The 25,487-nt window shown below is 37.2% G+C and overlaps 1 protein-coding gene across 10 annotated transcripts in view; it reads right to left on the reverse strand.

The window, feature by feature from the left end:
* Nucleotides 1-25,487, reverse strand: part of UBR5 (ubiquitin protein ligase E3 component n-recognin 5) — a 159,573-nt gene that overhangs the window by 22,614 nt on the left and 111,472 nt on the right. For all 10 annotated transcript variants that reach the window (XM_034966445.3, XM_034966444.3, XM_034966443.3 and 7 more), the window contains exons 23-45: nt 24,107-24,258; nt 23,558-23,653; nt 22,954-23,077; nt 22,493-22,590; nt 21,557-21,705; nt 20,992-21,083; nt 19,739-19,885; nt 19,516-19,634; nt 19,312-19,438; nt 19,090-19,219; nt 18,063-18,223; nt 17,713-17,952; nt 13,557-13,680; nt 12,264-12,375; nt 11,543-11,674; nt 10,471-10,728; nt 9,624-9,892; nt 9,238-9,449; nt 5,409-5,639; nt 4,507-4,580; nt 3,149-3,321; nt 2,939-3,052; nt 1,090-1,310 (exon numbers count right to left, since the gene is read on the reverse strand). In XM_034966445.3, coding sequence (XP_034822336.1) covers nt 1,090-1,310; nt 2,939-3,052; nt 3,149-3,321; nt 4,507-4,580; nt 5,409-5,639; nt 9,238-9,449; nt 9,624-9,892; nt 10,471-10,728; nt 11,543-11,674; nt 12,264-12,375; nt 13,557-13,680; nt 17,713-17,952; nt 18,063-18,223; nt 19,090-19,219; nt 19,312-19,438; nt 19,516-19,634; nt 19,739-19,885; nt 20,992-21,083; nt 21,557-21,705; nt 22,493-22,590; nt 22,954-23,077; nt 23,558-23,653; nt 24,107-24,258 — 3,555 coding nt within the window. The remainder of the gene's footprint in view (nt 1-1,089; nt 1,311-2,938; nt 3,053-3,148; nt 3,322-4,506; nt 4,581-5,408; nt 5,640-9,237; nt 9,450-9,623; nt 9,893-10,470; nt 10,729-11,542; nt 11,675-12,263; nt 12,376-13,556; nt 13,681-17,712; nt 17,953-18,062; nt 18,224-19,089; nt 19,220-19,311; nt 19,439-19,515; nt 19,635-19,738; nt 19,886-20,991; nt 21,084-21,556; nt 21,706-22,492; nt 22,591-22,953; nt 23,078-23,557; nt 23,654-24,106; nt 24,259-25,487) is intronic.

Genomic DNA, 25,487 nt, shown 5'->3' on the forward strand with positions numbered 1-25,487 from the left:
CAAAGACTGATTGGTTTTTGTTCAATGGTAGTAACTTACTTTTTTAAAAAAATATTCTGAGGTCTTAACTTCTTCAAACTGTGTCCTAACAGAGAACTTTTCCATAGCTACTTGTTCCCGACAGAACTTATTATTTTTCCTCCCTTATTCCTTCTGTATTCTACATACGGATAAATCCCTGGGCTATGTCTTATCTTCGTCTTTCATTTTACCTCCTCTCCTTAAAGTCCAATGTCCATCTCCATTTAGGTGACTCCCAGATCCACCTCTAGTTCAAACTTTCACCATGAACCAGAATCTCCATTTGTTAAATAAATATGTCCACGTCAACGATGCTCAATTCAAACTCAGCATGGTTAAAACTTAATATGGCTTCTTCACCACAATGACAGTTCTCCTGATTTTTTTCAGTAGTAACATCTCTTTCCCTAATGCCCTGACTTAGAGCAGATTTTAATTTTTCTTCCTCCTCTTCCTTCAAAGTGATCAAGTCCATCTTAAGTTTCTCTTCCTTTCCATGATGTCCTTTCTAAAGCCAACATTCTGCCTCAGCATCTTTCCCCCAACTAACTGAAACTATTAGTAATAACAAACAGCTTTTTAGCTGGCCTCCCTACCTCTAATTCTCTCCAGTCTGTTTCTGCACATTCTAACCATCTCAATTCAATCCATATTGCTTCTAGGAAGCTTGGGCCACTCAAGTCCACAATTCTCCCCTGTCTTACATCGTTATTAGACAACGTATATACAGTGTATCTTATTTTCAAACTAGCTTTTTAACTCCAATCTAAGCAAAAAAATTATTATGCCATGTAACCAAAAAACAGAGTCAACAAATCATACTGAGCCACAGTACATACTAACAAATATTTATTAGATAAACAAAGAACCTACCTCTTGTAAGAGAATTACAAACTTGGAAAAGGAGCACAGATAAGTGTGAATCACAAATCTAGAAAGTTCTACTCTTTCTAGTTATTCAGTTTCCCCTTAGCTGAGCTAATAGCAAGTCTATAAATGGTAACTAGACATGGATATATATTTTTAATGCTGTACTGAACAATAAAAACAAAGGGTCTTAGCAAATACCTGAAAGATGTGAGAGGTGGCCCTTCACTTTCAGTAAGTCCTATTTCTGCTAGTAAGCTACTTTTTAATTGTGCAGCAAGATCATGAGCAGATGGCCCTGGTTTTGAACTCTCAGTTTCTTCTGGCAGCACAGGCTGTTCTTCCCCTTCTTTTTTTTGCCGGTTTTGCATGTTCATTACATTTTTCAGATTGGCAGCATAAGACATTTTTGTTGGAAGAACCTATGAATATTTACATTTAAAAGTTACAAATGAAGGGAAAAAAACTAATTAGATTTTGTCCTCAACTTAGTAATACAGGAATCATATGCAAGTTTTTTTCCCTTTCTGGAGCTTCAATGGTCCTTTTGTCTGATGGCCCTGGCTGACCACCAATTCCAATGCATTACCAAACCAACCTCAGATAACTACTTTTTTTTTTTTTTAGACGGAGTCTTGCTCTGTTGCCCAGGCTGGAGTGTAGTGGCGTGGTCTTGGCTCACTGCAACCTCCATCTCCTGGGTTCAAGTGATTCTCCTGCCTCAGCCTCCCGAGTAGCTGGGATTACAGGCACCCACCACCACGTCCAGCTAATTTTTTGTAATTTTAGTAGAGATGGGGTTTGGCTATGTTGGCCAGTATGGTCTTGAACTCCTGACCTCAAGTGATCCACCCACCTCAGCCTCCCAAAGCGCTGGGATTACAGGCATAAGCCACCACAACCAGCCTTACCCACCCCCGCCTTAAATTCACTTCTTGGCCTGAGCGCGGTGGCTCACGCCTGTAATCCTAGCACTCTGGGAGGCTGAAGTGGCTGGATCACTTGAGGTCAGGACTTGGAAACCAGCCTGGCCAACAAAGCGAAACCCTGTCTCTACTAAAACTACAAAATAACTGCCCATGCATGGTGGCGGGCACTTGTAATCCCAGCTACTTGGGAGACTGAGGCAGGAGAATCGCTTGAACCCAGGAGGAAGAGGTTGCAGTGAGCCGAGATTGTGCCACTGCACTCTAGCCTGGGTGACAGAGGAAGACTCTGTCTCAAAAAATAAAATAAAATAAATAAATAAATAAATTCACTTCTTGCCTTGGAACTTCAGAGAACTTTTAAAGAAATCTTTATAATACTGGTGGTACTTAAGTCTCATATATTTTTAATATTTTCAGTACTGCATTCTCCTTTTAATCACTGAGATAATAAAAAATATTCTATTCAACTACATGTCTTCTAAACCTGCTTTTTAATGTTTTACTACTTTTTCAGTGGACAAACAGAAGAGTATAATTTTAGGCTCCCAAATCAGATCTATATATGAAAACTAGATCTACCACTTAACTAGTTGTGTGACACAGACATTCCCACATGAAATTTACTTACTCTCTTCAAGACTCTATTTCTTACCCAAAAAATCAGGGTGATAATGCATTCTACCAAACATAGTTATAAAGATGGAGACCAATGCCCAGGAACAGAATTAGTCAACAAATATCAGGTATCATTATTAATGCTATTTATCTACAGTCTTGATTAAAATTAGTTCAGCAAGTAAAAGTTGTAGCCAAAATTACACATGCTCATCTATATATTTTTATTATACATGAAAAATTCAAATTTTCAGCCACATACAGCAGTCAGCTCTGTGAAACAGACAAAGCACATATGGAGGCTGGTATTTTATGGATGAAGTGATCTGACAGCAAGTTAATGACAGTGTTGGAATTCTTCCTACATTATACCACAAGGCAGGAATTTCTGACACTTCATTTCAGAAAATATAATATTCTGAATTAACGCATTTCTAAAAATCTATATGCTGGGACAAGTTGTCCTTAATAAATGTTATATTGCAAAAAAACTTTTACTGTCTTACCTCTAGGCAGTTTCTATCCACTGTAACCTCCATTAAACATTTCCCACTACTGGCAGATGAAGAATAAAGACCCTGACTTGGACGGCCAAAAAGATCCTCCTTTCTAGCATTTGGCTGGAATTTTAACAGAAATATTCTAGTTACATTGAATACTTTAAAGAAAATAAACTCAATTAGAAAGAAACCTTAAGACTAACTTGTTTAATTCACCTGCAACAGATGTGGCTGATCAGCCAAGGGGATGGCTTCAGCCACAGGCACTTCAAATGGATTTGGGGGTATACACCCAAGGAATGTCATGGAGTCTGAACGTCGGAAAAATGGATGGTTTTGGCCAGTTTCTGCAGGAAGAGAGTCATCATCCTTATCATTCAAAGTAGCACCTAAACATAAAAGGATAAAATGTTTTGTTTTTTAGGAAAATTATTTAATTACTGGATTAGGGTAACAGACCTTTAACCTGCTCAACCCAAAATTCCTACTACCTCTTTTATAAAATTTTAATGCCACACAAAAACAAGTTCATAGTCCAAAATTTTGGTATTTTTTAAAGTAAATGTAACAGTTTAATATGGTTACAATGTAAGTTTTATGTTATGTGCAAATTTTATGTTATGTGTATGTTACAATAAAAAATGCAAAATAAAAATCAGCATTTAATAATATTGTGCCATTTTGTATTGGACAAAGGTTTCCCATATCCTCCTCTTTATCTTTTGAGATACCCACCACCCAAATACAGTTAGATTCATGAGTATACTCAGGACCCAACTCACTGACAAATCCAAACAGAAGAGATGATCAGGAACTGAAACCTGAGCATTTGCTAAGCAGAGTAATGTCTGAGCAATTTACATATCTCAATAGTAAGTCAGCACACTAGCACCAAATCTCCTTAATGGAATAAAACTTTGGCAGTGCCTTGTTTGCATATAAACGGCAGTGAGCTATGGCTGGGTTCTCAAAAAACAGCAATTAGGCCAATTGTCTTTCCATAGGCTGAATAAAAGTACTAGTTGATAATAAGAAACTGGAGAATGCATTATTTAGTCCCATTTGAAATAACTGCAACCCACAAATAAACTCCACTAGACCCCAAAGTGTGATATTAAAACTTTTGGAGAAAAGTCTGGAGTTGGGATATTTTCTCTTTTCATTGTATTAATTGCTAGCGTTCTGATATTTGGGAGCTGTAACTGGTAATTCTCATTTTCTTGATTAAATCTATTTTGCATCAATATTAACAAAGGTTTTGCTAAGATTTTATTAAATGTAATAAGAGTATATTAAGAGTAAAGGTAAACATAATACTAAGACAAATACAAGAAAAGATAGAAGAAAAAATATTGTTGGAAAGTTTATAACATTTCTTTAATACGTCCTTAGTTGTGAAATGTATAACGCAAGAATGTGTAAGCAAAAATGGACAGAAAATGTAAGAAATGAGACATAGAGAAGAAAAGAGAAATTCCCACCCAGACAGAAAATAATGAAGTTAAAAAGCTTGAAGGGGAACTACTGAGGCAGCCATTTCTTGAAGTAGATTAGCAGATTTTCTGTGCACTAACTTTGATTGGTGTCATCATCATTTTCATGTTCTGAATCTTCATTATCAATACCCAGTTCCAAGAGTTCTCGCGTCCTTTAAAAAGACAAGTGAGTCATTTTACGTGAAGTATTTGTATAATATGAACAGGAGCAAAAGTCAGAGGAAATACAAGCAAAAACACACTAAAAAGGTCACTAATGTATCTAACCAATTTCAAACATTTTCAGAATCTGGGAAATGGTAGAGTGAACAGGTTTATGTACTATTATTACAAAATGGACTCAATAGAAGAAAAAGCAAATCACCTAAGAAATAACACGCACCTACACAAACTCTAACAGAAAACATGGGCTGGGCATGGTAACTCATGCCTGTAATCCCAACACTTTGGGAGGCTAAGGCAGGGGGATCACTTAGGCCAGGAGTTGAAGGCCAGCCTGGGGAACATCATGAGACACTGTCTCTCCAAAACATTAAGAAATTAGCCAGGCATGGTAGCACACGCCTGTAAGTCCTATATACTTAGAAGGCTAAGGCAGGAAGATTACTTGAGCCCATGAATTCAAGGTTGCAGTGAGCTTTGATCGCACCATCACATTCCAGCCTGGGCGACAGAGTCAGACTCTGTCTCTTAAAAAAACAAAAAAAAAAAAAAAAAAGGAAAAAATAAAGATGATAATCAGGCCAGGCCAAACTATCTCAAGTATGAAGTTTAACCAGATTCTTAGGTTTCCTATTTTAAGTGAAGAGTGGCAATGGGGAAAGGTTGGATAAATTCAAGCCCACTTTCCTATATGAAATGGTCCTGTGCTAGTTCTCTTTTGCAATGCTATTCTCCTTACTCCAAATGTTGACAGTGTACTAAAGAAGACCATACCAAGCAAGTATTTCTTAAATCAACCTCATGGCAAGAATGGATACCTTTTGCGTTCTAGTTGAGGTGTATCCAATGTTGTCTGCTGATTCATTGCCTTAATCCAGTATATAAGTGCTTGAAAAACATATGCCACATGCTTCAATGAGCAAACATCCAAAACTGGAAGAACATCGGAATGCTCATCATTATGAGACCGCATTAGAGACAGAGCATAATTTAGGAAGTCTCCTCGTGCAGACATCATTCCTTGACGGGCGCTAAGCAAGGTGGCACGTCTATAAGAACAGAAAGAAATGAAAATGTTTATTAGAAGAACACAAATGTGAAATTCACTATCATAAATATGCAAAATTAGGAGCTGAGAATATTCATAAATACAAAGTAGTTAAGCCTGCTGCTCAGCTTTAGAAATATAACGACTGTGCATGATTTACAGCCTTATGCTTTGTATAGAAAAGGAATTCCAGGATCCTTTGGAATGGCAAAATGAACTCTTTCCCTGAAGACAGTGATTCTCAAACTTCAGGGTCCATCAAAGTCACCTGGAGGGCTTATTAAAACAGACCTCTGGTCTAATCCCCAGAGTTTTAGTAGGTCTGGGGTAAAGCCCCAGGATTTGCATTTCTAAATAGCTCTTAGGTGAGGTTGATGGTGTTGTTCTAGGGACCATACTTTTGAGAATCACTTCATTAAAATGACACCAAAAGCACAAGCAACTAAAGAAAACATAGATATCCTGGGCAACATGGTGAAACCCTGTCTCTACTAAAAATACAAAAATTAGCTGGGCATGGTGGTGGGCGCCTGTAATCCCAGCTAGCTGGGAGGCTGAGGCAGGTGAACTGCTTGAAACTGGGAGGTGGAGGCTGGAATGAGCCAAGATCATGCCACTGCACTCCGGCCTGGGCAACAGAGCGAGACCCTGTCTCAAAAAACAAACAAACAAACACCCAGATATACATTGGAATTTATGAAAATTAAAATTGTACTTTCAAGGATACCAACAAGAAAGTGAAAAGATATCCCAGAGAATGGGACAAAATCTTCCCAAATTATATACTTGATAATGGGCTTACATGCAGAATAAAGAACTCATACACCTCAATTTTAAAAGACAAACCAATTTTAAAAATGGGCAAGGTCAGGCGCAGTGGCTCACACTTGTAATCCCAGTACTTTGGGAGGCCAAGGTGGGTGGATCACCTGAGGTCAGGGTTCAAGACCAGCCTGGCCAACATGGCGAAACCCCGTCTCTACTAAAAATACAAAAAAATTAGCATTGTGGCGGGTGCCTGTAATCCCAGCTACTCAGGAGGCTGAGGCAGGAGAATCACTTGAGCCCGGGAGGCAGAGGTTGCAGTGACCCAAGATCACACCACTGCACTCCATCCTGGACAACAAGAGTGAAACTCTATTTAAAAAAAAAAAAAAAGATGGAGGGGGTGGTGGCGGCGGGAGGATCCAAATAAGACATTTCTCCTAAGAAGATATACGAGTGGCCAGTTAGCCCATGAAAAGATGATCAACATCACTGACCATTAGGGAAATGCAAATCAAAGATACTAGGTCACACCCACTGGGATGGTTATAACAAAAGACAGATAATAAGTGCTGGTGAAGATGTAGAAAAACTAAAACTCTCATACACACACTGCTACTGAGACTGTCTTCCTTTTTGGAAAACAGTATTGCCAGTTCTTCAAAGAGTTACAAATAGAGTTACCATATGACCCAGCAATTCCATAACTAGGTATATATTCAAGAGAACTGAAAACACACATCTACACAAAAATCTATACACAAAAGTTCATATGAGCATTATGCATAATAGTGGAAAGGTGTAAACAACCCAAATGTCCAACTGATGAATGGATAAACAAAATATAGTATGCTCATACAATGAAATGTTACTAGGAAATGAAAAAGAATGAAGTACTGATGTATGCTAAATATAGATGAACCTGAAAATCATTATGCTAAATTAAAGAACCCAGTCACAAAAGACCACATACTGTATGATTCCATTTACAGGAAATATCCGGAATCTATTGAGAGGGAAAACAGATTAACAGTTGCTTAGGAAGGGGAAGGGGGGGGGGAAGTAGGGGAAAATGAAGAATGACTGCTAATAGGTTTTCTGTAGAGAGGATTAAAATATTCCAAAATTCATTATGATGAAGGGCTGGAAAACTATGGAATTGGACACTTTAAATGGGTGAATTATATGTGATATGTGAATCATTATATTAAAGCTGACAGAGAGAAGGGAGAGAGAACACTGCCACCAATCAAGATCCGCTATCAGAATTCTGTGTTCTCTGGGGTAACAACTACAGCCTAACAAAGATAAGGCTTTCGTCTTTGTGAAGCAGCCTTCCTAGGACAGGAAAGCTGCTACCTCTGAAATCACTATCTTCAGTACAGCTATCTTTGCCAAGCATTCAATTCTGCACACTTGACATTTCTACCATTTTTTTTCCCCCAGTTCTCACATGTTCAAAAGCAAGTTTGTCCATTACACTACTCTTAGGTTTTTCTCTTTAATTTTCCTATTAGTTACTCAGGATCAAGGTTTAAATATAAATGATGCCCCTGCTACTTAATCCCTCAACAAGGCCCTAAATTCTGTTTTTTATTTCAATGCTTCTCTCCCCTCCTTTTGGTCTTCACTGCCCTACTTTAGTAACTATTACCTCTACTGTAGATGCCTATCACTGTCTTTCTAAGTAATCTCTTAGACCTTTGTCTTTCCTCACTTTATGATCTGCCCAGAGTAACAAAGTTGTTTATCCTGAGGTAGAGACAGAACCAAATTCTTGGATTTTGACTTTAGGTATGAGGCACTTTTACTATATTACTGCTATTGCTCTGATGTTCAATATTTGAGCTGATACCTACTCCTGAAAAAGGTCACTTTATAACTGAATAGAAAGAACATAACAAATACATAGATATATATTTTATTTTAATTCAACAGACTAGGGGAGGCAGAAAAAAAGAAATGTGATTTGAGAAAAAAAGAGCAGCACTGGTAATCACACATACTTTCCCCCTCCTGAGTACAAAGTACATTCATAACCAATTATAGTCAAAATAACTTCCTAAGAGGAGAGGGGGAGGTCTTGGGGATAATGAGACAAAGATATAGACCAATAACTTCAAAAATAAAAAGGCTTTAGTATCAGATTCCTATGATATGAATGGATTTTTAAAAACAGCTTGGATGATAACTAGCCTATTCTGCCTCAACAATTTAAGTAATGCAAGCAAGTCATTTCTTTCTCCCTTCACAGTAAGATGAGGTCTTACATAATAGCAACTAAAAAGCTTTAACTTTCTAGGATACAAAGATTCTATCTAAACATGCAAGTATAGATACTCCTTGACTGAAGATGTGGTTATGTCCTGATAAACTCATCATAAACGCATAAAGTCTAAACGCATTTAATACCCCCAATAAACCCATCATAAAGTCAAAAAAAAAAAAAAATGTAAGTTGGGGGTCGGGCGCTGTGGCTCACGCCTGTAATCCCAGCACTTCGGGAGGCCGGGGTGGGCAGATCACAAGGTCAGGAGATCAAGACCACCCTGGCTAACACAGTGAAACCCCGTCTCTACTAAGAAAACAAAAAATTAGCCGGGCGTGGGTGGCAGGTGCCTGTAGTCCCAGCTACTCGGGAGGCTGGGGCAGGAGAATGGCATGAACCCAGGAGGTGGAGCTTGCAGTGAGCCGAGATGGCACCACTGCACTCCAGCCTGGGTGAGAGTGTGAGACTCCGTCTCAAAAAAACAAAAAAACAAACAAACAAAAAATTGTAAGTTGAGGATCCATTTTAAGTTGGGGACGTTCTGTATATATGAAGAATTTCATACCGTCTGCCTTCAAGTGTTCGTAAGCTAGCTTCTTCTCGCGCAGTCATCCTCTCTCTTCTCGCTGAATTCTGAGAAGCGTGAAGAGGATGATTTGGATGTCCAGGATCACCAGCAGATGCTAATGCAGAACCATAACGTAATTGAGCTTCAGTAGAATCCATAATACTGACCATCCAGTTCCAAGTGGGAATAAGCTTTTCTTCTACATAGTTCTATGAAGACCAAACTAAAATAGTTAAAACTATCCAAATAGAGCTAAATTAGATACAGCAGCAGTATGTCAATATGTAAACGTTTCTAACATTTAATTCCCCTAATACTGGAATTCTCATAATTGACAGCCAAAAAAAAATAGTGGAATGGGAAACTTTTCAGTGGTTTCATACCTGTAAGTTTACTGCATCTTGGTAAGTCAATTTCACAGCTGCTGGAATCTGAGAGTATACTAGGTGATTATACTTAGGAATAAGGCCCATCAAGTCCGAGATTTGTCTAATGACAATGCTGTAAGCCCTGGCTAAACTGCTTGCAGATGTTAGGTAACTGCTGGCGTTGCTAGCTTCCAAAGCAGCTGCTGCAGCTGCAGCACTTGTACTGATGGTACCACTCCGGCGTAAGTTTGAAGGATCAATATAAATCAAACCCGCTGAACTTGCTATAAGGAAAAAGGACAACCACAATGAGCTAATGTCAGTTGCTAATTGTGTTTCTCTGGGATTATATATACTTACGTAAATCTAAATGGTCAATTGTGGTAGCCAAGCAAAAAACTTTGCCTAAACCACACTATTTTGGGGAGAGGAGTATGGAGGGGACAAGAATTAATATAAAGTTCTCAACCAGGGGAAATGTGATCCCCACACCACCTCCCCCCGCCAAAGGGGCTACACATTTGGCAGTATCTACAGACATTCTTGGTTATCACAACTGTGGGAGCCAAGAGGAGGGGAAGAAGGGTGAGAGGGGTTTCACTGGCATCTAGTGGGTGTAGGCTAGGGATGCTGCCTAACATCCCACAATGCACAAGACAGCCTCCCACAATTATCCAGTCCAAAGATGCAATAATGCAAAGACTGGGAAACCCTGCTATAATCATATGTACATATTTTTTATATTTGAAACTCAACAAAACAATGAGGAACTATCATAAAACTAATTTTATCCCCAGATGAACATGCATAATTTAAAAAATCTATCTAAGTATTCTTAGCAATACCAAGTTTTCAGACTTGCCTGCTGGTGTAGATGTACTGGAAGGGGCTGTACTGGCTGCTCGCTGATGCTGGGTGTTGCGGACAGCCCACTGCATTGAACGGGGAGCTTGGGCAGCACCATTGGCATGGGAGCTATTTGTGGTTCTTTCTAATGGCTCATCGAGCATAAAGGTCTCCTGTTCTATGTCGTCACTCTGACTACTACTGCTATCAGAATCACTTGAGTCATTCGATTGAGAATCATCTTCAGAAAAGAAGGCAGGAACACTGCTTGCTCCTAAAATTTTTATTTTTAAAACCAAAAACATTGTGAGTTTAATAATTAAAATTACAATGTACCCCCTCATTCAGGAAAACATACATATTAAACAGAATGCCAGATTGTATTCAATAATCCACAAAACCTACCATAAAATAGTTTTTATTAGAAAATAACTTTCAAGCCCAGGTCTGTGGCTCAGGCAGGACTGCAGTGGCACCATCTCGGCTCACTGCAGCCTCTGCCTCCTGGGTTCAAGCTATTTGTATGCCTTAGCCTCCTGAATAAATAACTTTTAGCTGGGTGTGGCGGCACATGCCTATAATCCCAACAACTGAGGAGGCTGAGGTGGGAGGACTGCTTGAGCTCAGGAGCTCAAGACCAGCCTGGGCAACACAGTAAGATCCCAACTCTTTAAAAAAAAAATTAGCCCGATGTGGTGGCTTGCACCCAGTAGACCCAGCTACTCAGGGGGCTGAGGTAGGAGCTCAGGAGGTCAAGGCTGCAAAGAGCTCTGACTGCACCACTGGAATATCCAGCCTGGTGACAGAATGAGACCCAATTTAAAAAAGAAAAAAAAAAAAAAAAAGACAAGAAAATAAAAATCTTTTAAAGAAACTTTAAAATTCATTCATTATTTAATGACCAGAAAAGCTGGAGAAAGAGTTATTAAAATAATACTTTCTTTTCTAATACCCAGAGAACAAGGATGAAGTTATAAAAATGCTTAGCTACCCTTGCGTATATCACACAAAGTATGACCCAATCCACGCTGAATACACACACACAGCCTTAGCATAAGCAAGAAAGTAGTTGGGATAAGGCAACATACCTGCTTCTGAACCAGCAGTTGCTGCAGTGACAACGCTTCTGCGCCCACTAGCATTATCTTGGTTGCTGTGGTTACTTTCACTATCACTTTCTGTTTCAGCTGCTGCTAACAAGTCCAGCTCCATATCACTCCCTAAAAAATACATTTAAATAAGAAAAAAGCACAAACTCACTATGGTTTAAAACAGGGTCTGATAAGCCAGAATATCTTAAGGGTGGGAACTAAGAAGGCATAGGGGGTAGGAGTTGGGGAGAACGGGAATGGTGTGAAAGAGAAGAGATAACTACTAAAATAAGACTAAGTAACTACTCAACCTTAGAAGAATGGCTAGGGAAATTATGGTAGTCAACAGACTAGTACATCAGGGCAGTGCAGGGGAGGACTGAAAGTAAATATACAAGTTATTAGCATCTGGGTGTAATTATGGGTGATTTATTTTCCTTTTCTCTAATTTCCAAATGTTTCATAATGCGACTATGATTATTTTAGTTTTTAAAAGTCTTTTAAGAAACTGACTTAAAAAGAAAAAAGGGAAACTATTTTATATATGTATTATGTATAGCGCCTAAATTTTCTAAATAGATGCTACAGAAACCCTTGGCAAAAAATAAGTTGACCATTTCACTATACATTCAAATGAGGTTTCTCTCTGTATTTAATATCTCCCTTTAAAAGTACCTGATTTACTCATACTGAGTAATTTCTCAAATAACCTGCATACCGTCTTCATCATGCTCATCATGTTGTCCCTCTGCCTCAGCATTTTCTTCCCCGTGTTCTTCCTGTTCATCATGATGATCCTCTTCTCCAGCCACACCCTCCACCACCTCAACCTAAATCCAGAATCTTATTTGTAGACAATCAAAGCTAGTTAACTAAAATGCAAAGACCCCTAACTATAGAGAATTTGAAATCATATATCAAGCAGTTTTGAAAATCTTCATTTGTTAGTGACAATTTGCTATCAAAAATTATATCCTGGCCGGGCACGGTGGCTCACGCCTGTAATTCCAACACTCTGGGAGGCCGAGACGGAGATGGGCCGATCACAAGGTCAAGAGATCAAGACCATCCTGGCCAACATGGTGAGACCCCGACTCTACTAAAAATACAAAAATTAGCTGGGCATGGTGCGTGTCTGTAGTCTCAGCTACTCAGAAGGCGGAGGCAGGAGAATTGCTTGAACCCGGGAGGTGGGGGTTGTAGTGAGGCAAGATTGCACCACTGCATTCCAGCCTGGCAACAGAGCAAGACTCCATCTCAAAAAAATAAAAAAATTATACCCACAGATCCCAAAGTTCATTACTGAGCATATACAGAACCCTCAAATTAGAAGTATAAAAATTATACTAGGGGCAGGGAGGAGAGAATTTACCTCATAAATATGTAGTATCCTCTTTCAAACACATTGTACAAAACTACTAAATTTTTCTAACATTAAGAGTATCTTGGCTGGGCGCGGTGGCTCACACCTGTAATCCCAGCACTTAGGGAGGTTGAGGCAGGCGGATCACGAGGTCAGGAGTTCGAGACCAGCCTGACCAACATAGTGAAACCCTGTCTCTACTAAAAAATACAAAAATTAGATGGGTGTGGTGGTGTGCGCCTGTAATCCCAGCTACTCAGGAGGCTGTGGCAGGAGAATCGCTTGAACCCGGGAGGCAGAGGTTGCAGTGAGCCGAGATCACGCCACTGCACTCCAGCTTGGGTGACAGAGCGAGACTCTGTCTCAAAAAAAAAAAACCCCAGAATATCTTTGCTGTTAACACTGAGAATATCTCCACTCTTAATCCTTAAAGACAAGTTTGTGTCCAATTTCCTAATATCCAGTAAGTCACAAATTATTAAAATAATTTTACTATGTATAACCACAAATGAGAATATATAACAAACATCTACAAACTGGATGCAAACGCATACAGTAGTCTCAAGCTACTATTAATGTAATTTCTACTGCCTACTCTTCTTTTCTCATAAAATAAAAGCTTTTTAAATCTACCACAATTAAAATCACCTCTTCCACATCTGCTGAAACAATATCATCCTGTTCTTCATCTCTGCCCCGAACAGGCTGTGACTGGCTGATGCGCCTCTGCTGTGGATTCCTGATGATGTAGGATGACTGAGACTGACTGGAGCTGTAAAGAATCAGAAGCTTATGAGTGTACTCCTGCCACAGCTCAGATATGCAACACATATTTTTATTTAACTCATTTATTACATGTGAGACACTTGCTAGGATGTGACTTTAAATCTGAGCTGAGAATTCTTAGAAACCAACAATACTTAATCTATAATATATCAGAAAATATAAATCTCAGAATATGTTTTTTCTTTTTAAGTCATTTCAAATCTGTGTTGATGCACATTATTTGTATGAGTCCATCCCATCGAAAAATTCTACAGGAAGATTTTTCCTCCTCCACCAGCAGTTCTATTTCCAAAAACTCTGGTAGCACCATCTGTCCATTAACAGCAAGTGTTTAATAGAAGTGATCTAACTTTTAAGAGATCTGACATGATTTCTACTTTGAATGAGCTTATTAACTAATGACTTGCTGATGTGTGTGGGGAAAACATCAGTTCAAAAGCATGATTTTAAAATAGTCATAACCAAAGGCAAAGTGGCAAAAGTTTCACTTCCCTAAACACCTGACTTGGAGACAACCAAGAAAAGACAGTTGACTGGATTATAAAACAAAAAGGGGGAACCAGAAAATACAGCTTAAAATACAGGCCAGAAATCTGAAACTGGTGGCTAAATAACCCTGTCACCTATTATTTATAGATTAAGAAACGGGGTAAAAGATGTTGAAGTCAAAAGACCTTTAAGTGATTGCACTGACAGGTTCTTTCCTATCTCAGTTGCTATGAGAAATGAGAATCAAACCAATTAGACCTGAGAGTTGACTGAAACACCATGCCTTCAAACAAACAGATAAGTAGTCTCAATATGATGTTTAACACTAGAACTATAAGTAACTGGTAAAACAGAGATCGTGGATTACAAAAGTGGGAAAGGCTAAGAGAAAATCTGTAGAGATGAAAAAGGGTATTTCCAACCACTAAAGAGATTTCAATATTAAAACATAAAAGCACTGTGTGAAGCCACAGCTAATGAGTATTTCTTTTTTAAAACAAACATCCTAGAACAAACATCCACAAGAACTATAGTCCCCTCAAAGTGGTTACTTTAAGAAGTTATGCAGTTAGTATGTATAATACTGCCAAAACAGACTAGGTATAGTGGCTAATGCCTGTAATCCCAATGTTTTGGGAGGCTGAGGTGGGAGGATTGCTTGAGGACAGGAATTTAAGACCAACCTGGGCAACACAGCGAGACCCAAACGCTACAAAAAATTTAAAAAGAGTAATTTTAAAATACCAATACATAAAGCATATTACAGTTGAACATCCCTTACCTGAAATGCTTGGGACCAGAAGTGTTTTGATCTTGGGTTTTTTTTTTTTTTTTAATTTTGGAGTATCTGCATTATATTTATCAGTTGAGCATCCTCAATCCCAAAATCCAAAATGCTCCAATGAGCATTTCCTCTGGGCATCATGTTGGTGCTCAGAAAGTTTCCGGTTTTGCAGCATTTCAGATTTCACATTTTCAGATTAGGAATACTCGACCTGTGTAACTCCCCAGTTAGTGTGACTTCAACTTTTTTCCCAACAGACTTGCTGGCACAATGAAGCACAACAGTCCTGAAGCCTAGTCTAAAAAGCCCTGTTAATACACTTCTAAGTTTTGGGGACTTCTAGTTCCAGCAATTTGGCAGACTGTGCAGAGAAACCACTCTTGTTAAGGAACACATATATATGCTAGATATTAAAAAAAAAAAAAAAAAAAAAAAAAAAGGACAGCTGTGCAGGTGATAAAGAGAAACGACTGTACTGTATAAAGCTTGGAGAGACAAGTGCCACCATTTATCCCAAAGGGACCCACTGATGTCTCTTGGGCTAGAAGGCCTTCAAGGAACCACAGATTTCACATGAGAGTCTGGAGGCTAAGCAAAGAATAGAAAGTCATCACAGGAATCTCCTCTTCTGTCCCCCTCACATATATAAAGCTAAACATAAATCTTAAAAGGGCAACACCATGAAGGAGTGAACAGAAAAATCATACCTCGAGAGACTTACCTATCTCAGCCATGAATAGATGCAGAATGGAAAAAGGTCTCTTCTGAGAACTTCTAACTACAAGTCTGCATTTTGGAGAGTTCTGGACTGCACTCTAAACTATAAAGCCTGGTTCAGTGTTGGTTAACTGTGTGGTGGCTCAACGCTATGAGCAAGCACCAAGTAGTCTTCCTCTCTACTCTGCCATCTACTATTCAGGAGAATACAAAAAAAAAGGAAGTATCTGTCAAGATAAGTCCAGCGTCTAAACTTTAATTAGCTGTGTTACACTGGAGAAGTTGCCTAACTTTTCTGAGCCGTAGTTTCCCCATTTGACAAACCAGAATGATAGTGGTTATCTATGACATATTGGGAAAATTAAAACAGGTAATCTGTCTACAATACTTAGGAAAGTTCCTAGTACATACTAAAATTTCAGTAACTGTTAGTTACTGTTATATGAGAGACATGGAAATAAAGTAGAAACAGATTATTTATTAAGAACATAACAAGAACATTTTCAAGAGGTGGAAAGAAGCAACAGAAAAAGCTACTCTTAAGACTTCACACTCAATGGGGTGATATACACCTTCTATAATCCAAGACAAGTGAAATCCCAGAGAATGGTCAAGTCTGTGTTTTTCAACTTAAGACATCCTTGGAACACTAGTCAAAATACACCCTTTATGGGCAAGAATGTACTGTACTATAATAAAGAACTTTTAACAGTTGAAGAAAACATTAGCACTATTTCTTGATTATCACATGAGATCTCCTTCTGGGAAGATTTAGGAAGTTGTCTCAAGAAACAAGCAAAGGGAATGGAATAAAGAGAGTTTAAGAGTATGTAATACTTTAATAATGAGACTAAGAACAAGATGACACAAAATCTTGAAACTTAGTAGGAACAGTTTCAAGGGCAGTGTTTAGAGATGAGATGATCCCAAAATCTGTTCAACAGCCATCAATTTTTTATGTTCCAGAACAAGATCAAGGGAAGTATACTAAGAATTCACAAAGTAATAATACCACTTAAGTAACTAATGAGTTCCTCACAGGGTATCAAGATCAGGAAAATCATACAGAGTCCAAGCAGATCTCACAAGCAGAATTATTTAATAATGGGATAGATTTGACAAGTCTGAAGATACACAGCTTGATTTGTAACAGTTTTCAACAAGTCCTGGATGTATATCAGTATCAAGGATACTATGGGAGAGCTCTGTCAGACAAAACTGGATTTAGATTAAAGGGACACCTGACATTAAAGGAAAAATTGGGACACATATACTGGCATATAGGAGAATAGTGAGAGCAGATACTCAACACCAACCCAGATCAAATCCAAGCATAACGACTTGGGAACTATCCCAAACACTAAAGCAGGCCATCCTTATTAACAGAGATGTTTTCCAGAAAAGGAGGAAAAGGGTCTTTAGATCCTAAAGGTCCTTATTAAAACATCATCACACATGCACATGGTTATAAAATCAGACTTGAAAAAACAAAATACACTAAATATTTGCCAAAGATCTACAGCATTATTACTGAAAAGTCTGACCCCTAAACCAGCAGAATTGGCATCACCTGAGAACTTGAAAGGCATACGAAGTTGGAGGCCCCACCTCAAGACCTCTAGAGTGGGCATCTATATTTTAATAAGAGCCCCAAGTCATTTTCATACATATTAAAGTTTGAGAAGCAGTGTGCTAAAGGACATCGGAAAGTTTTAAGTTGCTCAACATCCTGATTCAACAAGCTTACAGTGTAATTAGGGAAACTATCAAACAAATAGAAAAGATAAATGAAACTGAAGAACAAATAATCTTATAATGAGAAACATTTATAATGGAGTTATTTTAGCCCTGTCCTTGATAATACAGTTGTTGTAGAAAAATATTTAAAATTCCGGCTTTCTGGTTGTTATTTATGTTACACAAATGATCATGTACACCACCTGAGTGCTTATGCAAAGGTTTTAGGAAGTCAAACACGACATTTCCAGAGAAGGATTAATCAGAATCTGTTACCTGGTAGCAATTTACCTGCTAGACTGATCAGATGATGGTCGTGGTGGTAGTGGTTCCACTGAAAATAATTCTTCACTGCCCTGCATGGCATCTATGCTAGTACTAGCCAGGGTAAATGGTGCAGTTGGACGAGCAATCCCCATTCTGACAGGAACAATCAGTGACTCTGCTACGTTGCACAATTCTTCCACAGCATAAGGTAGCAATGCTTGGAATACACGCTTGCATTTTCCAATTGGCTGTGGAATAAAGTTGCTAGAACAAAGAGAGAAATATAAGCAATCTATCTTTTCATATACATAAATCACTATCACAAAAACAGTGTGAAAATGGTATCTAAACCAAAATCAAAAAGGATGCCTTACTTTTTCTTTTTGGATGAAGCCATTTCCACACTCAGAATAACAAAAACTCTTGCCACTGAACGTAGAAACCTCATTGTCACAGCAATAGCTTCTTCTCTACGTCCAGGTGTATATTTGTTTTGGAGTTCTTTCACTAGTGTACCTAGTAGAGTATCTAAAAGCTTTAAAAAATTATATTCACTCTATTAATGTTAAGATACTTCATAAGATGTTTAGACATTCATAAGGTTATAAGTTCTAACATTTTTTAAGTATTAACATTTTATAATAAAATCTCAAAACAAATTTAACCAAAACATTTACAAGGTCAGTTTATGAAATATACCTGCCAATGTGCTTGACATACAGTGAGTCCTGAATGTATGATTTCTTATTTTTTGTCCCATAGTCCTTGGTATATCAACTAATATTTAGAAGAACAATACCAAATATATGAAATCAGAAGAAGAAAATATAAACTCAGTCTGGGGCACTTTCCAAAACAGCAAAGCAGACTCAAATATTTATATGAATAAATTCATAATCCCATCTCCCTCATGGAACCATTATTACTTTCTAGTCTCTTTTCTGTGTGCAGCTTCTTGTATAAATATTAGCTACAGAGAACACCCAATTTTCACAGTTTGGTTGTTTGGTTTTTTTTTTTACGTTATTTACAATACGATTTATTTTTAAATTGCTGCATCATATTCCAGTAAGTGGTCAGGCTATAATTTGATTCAAGATTACACTAGTATTGGGCTGATATTTTTCTGTTTTTAAATTTTACATTATTCTGTGACATGCCTTTATTTTTCTCACATCGTAAATTATTTATTTATGACAGGTTCTGAGGGCACTGATAGTTTTATGTTTTCCAGAGAAAGGAACGATGCAATGCCACCCCATCCCTATCTGAGTGTGTTATTACCATAACCTCATTAGCACTGGATCTTAAGGTTTAAATTCTTTTCTAGTTTCACAGCAAAGAAGAGTACTTGAAAAACATACTTTTCATGTACTTGTAACACACATTCAAAGAACTTACCAAAATATCTGCTGTACACTTAACTATAAGGCAATGAGTGAAACAGTCCAGCCGAATTGTGCCACTTTGCTGATTGAGGTATACTTGCTCTTCTGGCAAAAGATGGCCTATTCTACTGCTGGCACTAAGACTTGAGGAGAAACGAAAGACAGAATGAACTGTAAAAGGTCTACACTAACGTAGGAAATACATAAATCTAAAAAGGTTTTAATGAATACGTACGGGTCTTTATTCTCCTGCGACCCAAACATAATCATAGATTTCAAGGCATTCCAGTCCTGTAGAACACGCTCCAATGCAAGCTGGGCAAATCTTGGAGGCTCTAAATCATGATCTGGCATATCTGAATCTAAAATGAAAAAGAAATAGTGACCAAAACAAAACATATTGCTTCCCACAAGTGTCATAAATGTCTAATTAACTCACCTTCAGGACTGGCTGTTTTTCGGTTACGATCTTCCCTGATTCGAGGTGGCCTGTATTGACAATGCTCCACCGTCTGCCTTGCGACTGTCTGTACTAAGAATAGTAAGAGGTGCTCTCCCCTGCAAAACAGAATGTTGTCGTGAGGAGGGAGGCTGTAAAAGCTACTCAGCTGTGCTGCGCTCTTTTGATTTAACTTACTGTATGTCCTAAAAATCCCACTTGCCTGCTGTTTGGCAGAGTAACCAGATTAGTAGCAGTGAGCAGGCGATAAAGTAGATCAAGACGAGCAGATTTCTGTCCAGCAATAAGAGTTTTACATTTACATTTCTCCCAACAATCACAGTAGGCTGTTGGTGATGTCCGTTTGAGTCTATAGAGAATTTATACACAAGTACAAAAACTGAAATTTTTTAAACATACAAAGGTTTATGTTGACATTATGAAGGTATAACTCACTGAAACCAGAGAGAGCCCTTGTTAATTTCTAAATGCAAAGTATAACTGTCAAAGCTTATATAACAGGAAGGATTACTTGGTAGTAATGACATCTATAAAGAAACACAGAATTCCTATGAGAAGAGGTACTCTAAGGTACAGTCACTTTTGGAATCTCTTCCCTAATTCCCAGTCCTGTTCAAGTGGTCCTCCTATATGACCTAATGAACCCTGTAACCCTATGGGCAGATATTTCTTGCTTCTGATAGGGTTGTGAACACTGTCAGGACTATTCACCACCACCCTGGCATCTCGTACACTTGGCAAACAATCAATAACAACAGATTATCACACCTTTAGGTGCTTAAAATAAGGAAAACAAAAAATACCAACCAGAATTCTTTTAATATCTATTAAAATTTTTCATTTGTCCTATACAATTACTTAATGGTACGGTAGATGGTTTTTACAGTCCAATTCTCTATTATAACATTTGTAGCCATTTATACTGAAGTCCCTATCCGTAATCCTAAAACACCACAGATGTTAGTGCTAGGTATTTCATTGCTTCTCAGGTCTCTGAAAACCAACAGAACTAGCTGTGGTAACTGTTGCTGAATGAAAGACTGTTGCATTTAGTTTAAGACACAGTCTAAACATTCACCATGATTCCCTCTAGGCCTATGGCAATTTTCTCCTAGTATACCCCACTACAGGGGGCCTGAGACCTCCGCTGCATAATACACTCAGGAACATTCTGTAGATATACTTCTCAAAAGACTAATCTGATCCTAGTTACAATGTATAATCACCTACTTTTATTTAAGGAGGGCAATGTTAGAACTAGCAAAGAAACCAAACATTTCACAGTATACTTTAAATCAAGAATCACATTATTATACATAAACTGACTTAAACAAGGGAAACGTAACCTCATGCTTTCTGAAGTAAAACATGACTTAGTACAGATTATTTCCATACAGCAATATAAATCTAAACAGCTTATAATATTAAACTAAAGAAAACTAGAATTGTACTCACTTGCAATCATGACCTTTATGACAAACCCTTGCACATTCCGTACAACAACAAAGTGACTCCAGCAAGCCACAAGTTCGACACTCAAAAATATCCTAAAATTAAGAGTGTACTTTTAAAGGAATAATTATAAGTATGCATATATCTCATCATAATTATTATTTCTGGTATTTTCTAAAACAATTCAATCTCAACAAACAAAATTAATGTGCTTTGGAAAACTAGAACTTATAAAGGGCTACAGCAAATATACAGTTTATAATATACAAATAGAAATATTACCAGTAGAAAAAAATAATTTGTATCACCCCCAAAAAGGCATTGTAGTTATAAAATCTGTATCAAGATTTGTGGATCAGATTATACTACCCAGTGAAAATTTCCAATTTTCATGGTATGCCATATTTAACTGAGCAATCAGCTCTTTTGCCTCATTTACTTAGGAATTAAATCAACTTTCTTCATATCAGACTTAATTCCAAAGCTGAAAACTGTAAGTCTAGTGATAGTCATAGGGAAAAAAGACACAAAGATATGATTAATACAGGAAAATGTAAAAATAACTTACCTGGTTAATGTGCTCTGCTCCAGTCCATGTAAAACTGCAAGTGTCATTACAACATAAAACATATAAAGGAGAGTCATCAGGGTTGGTACCTGATGGGCAAACCATTCCCATGAATACATCTTCCTCTTTTTCACTTGAGGATACTTCAGCTAAAAAAGTAAGAACATAGCAGTTCATCTTTCAGGAAAGGACTTAATTAGCCATCCATTTTCTTCAACTGGAAAGCCTTAGCATATACACAATATAAACCAGAAATTATATATCAATTTTAAAAAGTGATATACAAAGATGACATGCAAAGAAATCTAACCAACTCTGGAACAACATAAAGTAAAGCATAATTACATCATACCCACATATGATGCCAATACAAACACACTATACATCAGCCATCTGAATCCTTAGCTCTGTTTCAGGCAGTTAAGACTCAAGTCCTGGCTCTATTTAGCAAATTATAGACCATCTCATAAACTATTTATCAGTGTTTTAAAAAGATAACTACTTTAATCTTTCAAAGGCTGGAAGGTAAGAATTGATATTCCTTAATGCTTTCTATTTAGCAGGAATTCTAAGTCAGAAATAACAAGACATCTGTCTATTATTCTGTAAAGTTACATCACTTAACACCAATTAACTACCAAGAGGTTCTATCAGTAATCCATCTTATTTTCCAAAGATTTTACACTGTTCATTATGGAGTATTTATTTTTAAATCAATAAATTTATATCAGCTGTTTTTTGATGGAAAGTTGGAAGATACAGTAAACTTGAAGGAATAACAAACACATGAATTTCATACACACACAAATCTTGATCATTTCCAACCAATTGTATCATTTACATATATAGAAATCCAGTCTGAATAATTATATGTACAGAAGAGAATCTATCCAAACTGAAAAATATGTAACTCATTTAGGATCTGAAATAAATTACCTTTTGCAATTTTCTGAGCAGTTTCTAAGATGGTAATTGCAGCAGGATAAGCTCGGCCACTTACAGCTGACATAAATGGGGTCATCCCTCTTGCATCCCTAAAATAAGAAAAATTATATGTAAAAATATTAATTACTACTTATTTTCCTTCCTGATTATAAAATAAATGTTCATGATAAAACAAAAAACTAAATTTTGTTTTAGTCTTTCACATATAAATATACACCTCAATCAAACTAACATAAAAGCCAGTTTGTATTCATTTAGTGTACACTACATGATGTTGAGACAGCCTCTTGCACTCAACAGAGCTTAGCAGTAGAGGGAATATCATGCTGGATTCTGATAAATTGTTTTAAATTTACATAACTATTGTCCATATAGTGTAAGAAGATAAACTTTAATAGTAAAAGCTAAGCTAAGCTAAATCTTCACATGAAAAATATATCAAATCCTCTTACTTGGCAGAAAGAAGTTCTCGTAGATAGGGCTGGAGAACCACACTGTCACATAACAATTTCAATATAAAATGAGCATTCGCCTTTCGATCCTTGGATTCTACTACAGATGGCTCTGTGGAAGGACCTGTAATTAAGCAGATCCATTTGGTACAAAACAACAAGGAAGAAGACACAGTAAAAGAATATTCTGGGCTACCCTGCCTATGGGGCACATAAGCACATAGACAATAGGGTACACTGCCTATGGGGTAGCTAGCCCTGCTCTGCAAGGAGCAGTTACAATTTTTTTTAAAAAGAATATTCTGGAATAATATGTCAGGCATAAGCTACCAGAACAATATTCTAGTATCAGTAATAAATTAACTTCATCACAAATAATTTAAACCTATGAACACCATTTTACAAATCTCATCTGATTTCTAAATGTATGTACACAGACACCACGTATTTGCACTGACAGATGGAAGGTAGTTCAGAGAATTAGATGTTTTTCAAGCAAAGAACAGTCTCCTTGAGATAAAGTGTAGATCTGTAGAACCCTATATCCAAAGTGTGTCCTTTTTTCTTCCAGATGACTAGGCAGACAAAGAGTACAGATTCTTACCTGGAATAGTGGAGGTGCTTGGTCCTTGACCAGTACCGGTTGCTGCTGTGGTAAGAGATCCCACAGCGGGGGCCAGGATAAAATCAATGTCACCATCTTTCAGTAAACAGAACAGTAGGATGTATATCATTATAGGCAACATATTCCTAACATGTTCTCTTAACTGGCCTTAAGGCTTTTCTCTGCAAGCCAAAGGTCAAATTGGATAGAGTTTAAGTGGAAACTTCTTTTCCAAACTACAAGAGAAGGAATCCACTAGGCAAATCTATTGACTTATCTTGATATATTACTAATAAAGGGATTATTCTTACTGGTATAGAAATAAGTATTTCAGTAAAAGTGGAATACCTGACAAGAGTTCTGGAATTTTAATTTTTAAAATATAAATCCCTTAAATCTAATTTTTATAGCTAAACTACTTATAATATTCATCATACTACTTTCAAATATTTCAAATTTCTAAATATCCCTTTAAAATGTTAAAATTATTTCCTTTCATGACCTGCTCTTTTTGTTAAACACTAAATGAAATTAAATAACAGCTCTTACCAGGATCCATCGCAGGAGGGTCAGGAACCCAACTAGGGGGAGCTATGGGGGGTGAAACTGGATCCTGGTGGTCACTGGATGAAGCTCCAGCTTCATGTCTACCCAAACCAGCTGCTCTCAACGAACGTCTCATCATTTCCCGTAATCTCAAACTAAAAGAACATGAACAAAATCAGAGCTCACTACCATATCTACACATAATGAAACGGTGTACAGAACTTCTCATCTGAGAAGATGAAAGTATGTCCTACAAGCAAGCACTCCAGGCAAGGGAAGTGAAGTACAAATGCCAATTCTGGAATCACAGAATAAGTCAGTGAGGGATAGAAATAAAACTGGGGGCTCCTAGTACACCGTTCAGCACTAAAATCACTATATTAAGCTCCCACACAAACTTAAGCACAGGGAACGAAAGCTGCGGTGAAGTAAGATTAGAAATAATCTTTCATACAGTTCAGATAAAAGAACAGCTAAACATTAAAACAAAAAAAGTTTCTATCCCCCGTTTATAATCGGTAATAATTAAGTTTAATAGTAGACATCAGCAATCATACTGATTAGCACAAAACCAGTATTGTTCAACACTAAATCCCTTTATAATCTCAAAAGCAACTGAACTAATATCCACACAATGATTAGTTTTAAAACAAAGACCAATTTAGATTTTTACACACAAAAAAATTTTTAACAGTACAACTTGCATCCCAAAGAAATTAATGAATGAAACTAGAGTTTATAAAATGTGTTGTTAATGTATGGGCATGGTTTTTTTTCCTCCTGCTATAAAAAAAAATACTATACAGGTGTACACATCACTAAAAAGAAAAAGAAATAATCACAAACACAGAACTCGTTAGGGGAAATGGGAACTATCTGTATGAAAATCTATACTTTACCTTTGAATAAAACCTTACAACAGCTACAAAATTAATACATTTAGAACTAACAATGATTTAAGAGAGCACAAAAGGCAAATCCCTTCACTCAGCCACAATTTTAGAGCTTGTAAATGGATAAAGAGTAAAAATTTCATTTTGAGGGCCAGACAACGCATAAGGGACTTCATTCTCCCATGTAGAATTAATCTCAGACATGACATTCTCATGTGAAAGACCTAACACCTTACTAGATACGCATAATACATCTAGAAATAATTTCAAGTTTTATTAATGTTTAAATCTCTAATTGCAATTATTATTTGAGGATAAATGTGTTTTTCCATGTCAATACATTTTTAATTTTATAAGGAACCTTTTTTAAAAAGTCATTCACAAAAATTATTTTTAGAGGCTATGTTCAAGAGCATATCTATTTTATAAGACTTATTTATGATGTATTTTTTGGAATAAAAACACTCCAGAAGATTCTGCAATGTAAATGT

Source organism: Pan paniscus, chromosome 7 (assembly GCF_029289425.2).
Source record: "Pan paniscus chromosome 7, NHGRI_mPanPan1-v2.0_pri, whole genome shotgun sequence".
Classification (NCBI taxonomy): Eukaryota; Metazoa; Chordata; class Mammalia; order Primates; family Hominidae; genus Pan; species Pan paniscus.